This window comes from Oncorhynchus kisutch, linkage group LG30 (genome assembly GCF_002021735.2).
Source record: "Oncorhynchus kisutch isolate 150728-3 linkage group LG30, Okis_V2, whole genome shotgun sequence".
NCBI classification, from domain to species: Eukaryota; Metazoa; Chordata; class Actinopteri; order Salmoniformes; family Salmonidae; genus Oncorhynchus; species Oncorhynchus kisutch.
Genome location: NC_034203.2, coordinates 42050605 through 42053104, shown reverse-complemented (window position 1 = coordinate 42053104; position 2500 = coordinate 42050605). Strand labels below are relative to the sequence as shown.

Sequence of the window (2500 nt, the reverse complement as noted above, 5' to 3'; positions counted from 1 at the left end):
ATTAAGACAGGCTACAGGCCCTACTGTTGTTCACTCAAATAACTCAAATACAGTATTTTTCATTGTCTTCTCTTTAAAGCAATAGATGCCATTTGATGTCCAAACATCCCAGTCTACTTTTCACTGACAGTCTCAACTCAACAATCAACAATTTGGTATTTACAGAACACGCTGTTTAACTCTGGTGGGGGGGGCTGCCTTTCATTCCAACTGTAGGGGGGGGGGCTGCCTTTCCTTCCAACTGTAGGGGGGGGGGGGGGGGCTGCCTTTCCTTCCAACTGTAGGGGGGGGGCTGCCTTTCCTTCCAACTGTAGGGGGGGGGGGGGTGCCTTTCCTTCCAACTGTAGGGGGGGGGCTGCCTTTCCTTCCAACTGTAGGGGGGGGGGGGCTGCCTTTCCTTCCAACTGTAGGGGGGGGGGGCTGCCTTTCCTTCCAACTGTAGGGGGGGGGGCTGCCTTTCCTTCCAACTGTAGGGGGGGGGGGCTGCCTTTCCTTCCAACTGTAGGGGGGGGGGGGGGCTGCCTTTCCTTCCAACTGTAGGGGGGGGGCTGCCTTTCCTTCCAACTGTAGGGGGGGGGGGCTGCCTTTCCTTCCAACTGTAGGGGGGGGGGGGGGGGCTGCCTTTCCTTCCAACTGTAGGGGGGGGGCTGCCTTTCCTTCCAACTGTAGGGGGGGGGGGGGGGGGCTGCCTTTCCTTCCAACTGTAGGGGGGGGGGCTGCCTTTCCTTCCAACTGTAGGGGGGGGGGGGCTGCCTTTCCTTCCAACTGTAGGGGGGGGGCTGCCTTTCCTTCCAACTGTAGGGGGGGGGGGGCTGCCTTTCCTTCCAACTGTAGGGGGGGCTGGGTTCACACACTCACACACACACACTCACACACACTCATCAACACGTACGCCATCAACTGGCTATCAGGGCTATCTGGGTTCACACACTCACACACACTACCTCACCCAGACGGTGTGTGAACCGTCTCTGATCAAAAGTAGAACACTATGTTGGGATTATGGTGCGATTTGGGGATACAGCCTTTGTCATCACAGCTTGTCGTGTACGTGATAACACACAGTCCGTTCCAGAGCAGATGACTCATCATGGGATCCTTACAGTCTGGGTGACCAAAACGGCATCATCATTCCCTATATTAGTGCACTCCTATCAGGGCACAAAGAGATGAGAGGATACATTTGGGACTCAAGACACTGTGTCCTCCACTGACCTAGCCAGCGTGTTGTCTTGATTCTAACGCACGCACACACAAAATCAACTGCCTGAAATACGGCCCCGACTAACTGAAATACTGAAATACGTCCCGACTAACTGAAATACTGAAATACGTCCCGACTAACTGAAATACTGAAATACGTCCCGACTAACTGAAATACGTCCCGACTAACTGAAATACTGAAATACGTCCCGACTAACTGAAATACTGAAATACGTCCCGACTAACTGAAATATGTCCCGACTAACTGAAATACGTCCCGATTAACTGAAATACGTCCCGACTAACTGAAATACGTCCCGACTAACTGAAATACGTCCCGACTAACTGAAATACGTCCCGACTAACTGAAATACTGAAATACGTCCCGACTAACTGAAATACTGAAATACGTCCCGACTAACTGAAATACGTCCCGACTAACTGAAATACGTCCCGACTAACTGAAATACGTCCCGACTAACTGAAATACTGAAATACGGCCATACTAACTGAAATACGTCTTTTAAGCCAAAAGAGAGTGAAAGACACACACACACAAACAAACAAACCGCGTGACCTTTGACCCCTCACCTTTGACGGAGACCTGAGCGGTAGCCTCGATCTGGCCCAGTGATGATATGGCCACGCAGCTGTAGTTGGCGGACTCCTTGATGTTGGTCACCTCCAGAACATTCCGACCGATAGGCATCTCATCCTCCTAAATAAGAAGAATCATTAAAAGGTCCATTATCTAGCTTTTGCGTTTGATCTGACATATATTTGAGATAGAAATGCGAGTAATAGATCTTTAGCATTAGCATTGAAAGCAAGTCTGAAAAAGCGGTAAATCCGTTCTATGTGCTATATTTCTACGCTTTCCCTCCTTTAAACTTAATTCAACACAATTCATACATACGCTCAAGGTGCTGTAGTCATAATAAGTAACAGTGAAAGTAAAGACCTTGGTGAGTTCGATTTCTCCCATGATCCACTTGACATAGGGCATGGGAGATCCCACAGCAACACACGTCAGGTTCACACTGCCCCCAGGCATCACCTCATGGTTGGTGGGTGGGATGGAGAACCGCGGAGGGACACGACGTACTGAGGAGAGAGGAGAACGTTAAGATGGGAGGAGGAGGGGTGAGTGGGGTGTCAGGGAGAGTTCTGTGTTGAGAGGAGAGGAGAGGAGGAGGAAGGGTGAGTGGGGTGTCAGGGAGAGTTCTGTGTTGAGAGGAGAGGAGAGGAGGAGGAGGGGTGAGTGGAGTGTCAGGGAGAGTTCTGTGTTGAGAGGAGA

General features: G+C 50.9%; 1 protein-coding gene across 9 annotated transcripts in view; it reads right to left on the bottom strand.

The window, feature by feature from the left end:
- LOC109882246 (receptor-type tyrosine-protein phosphatase F) overlaps positions 1-2500 on the bottom strand; it is a 195715-nt gene that overhangs the window by 153302 nt on the left and 39913 nt on the right. For all 9 annotated transcript variants that reach the window (XM_031810278.1, XM_031810286.1, XM_031810285.1 and 6 more), the window contains 2 exons: positions 2165-2307; positions 1795-1921 (listed from right to left, as the gene is read on the bottom strand). In XM_031810278.1, coding sequence (XP_031666138.1) covers positions 1795-1921; positions 2165-2307 — 270 coding nt within the window. The remainder of the gene's footprint in view (positions 1-1794; positions 1922-2164; positions 2308-2500) is intronic.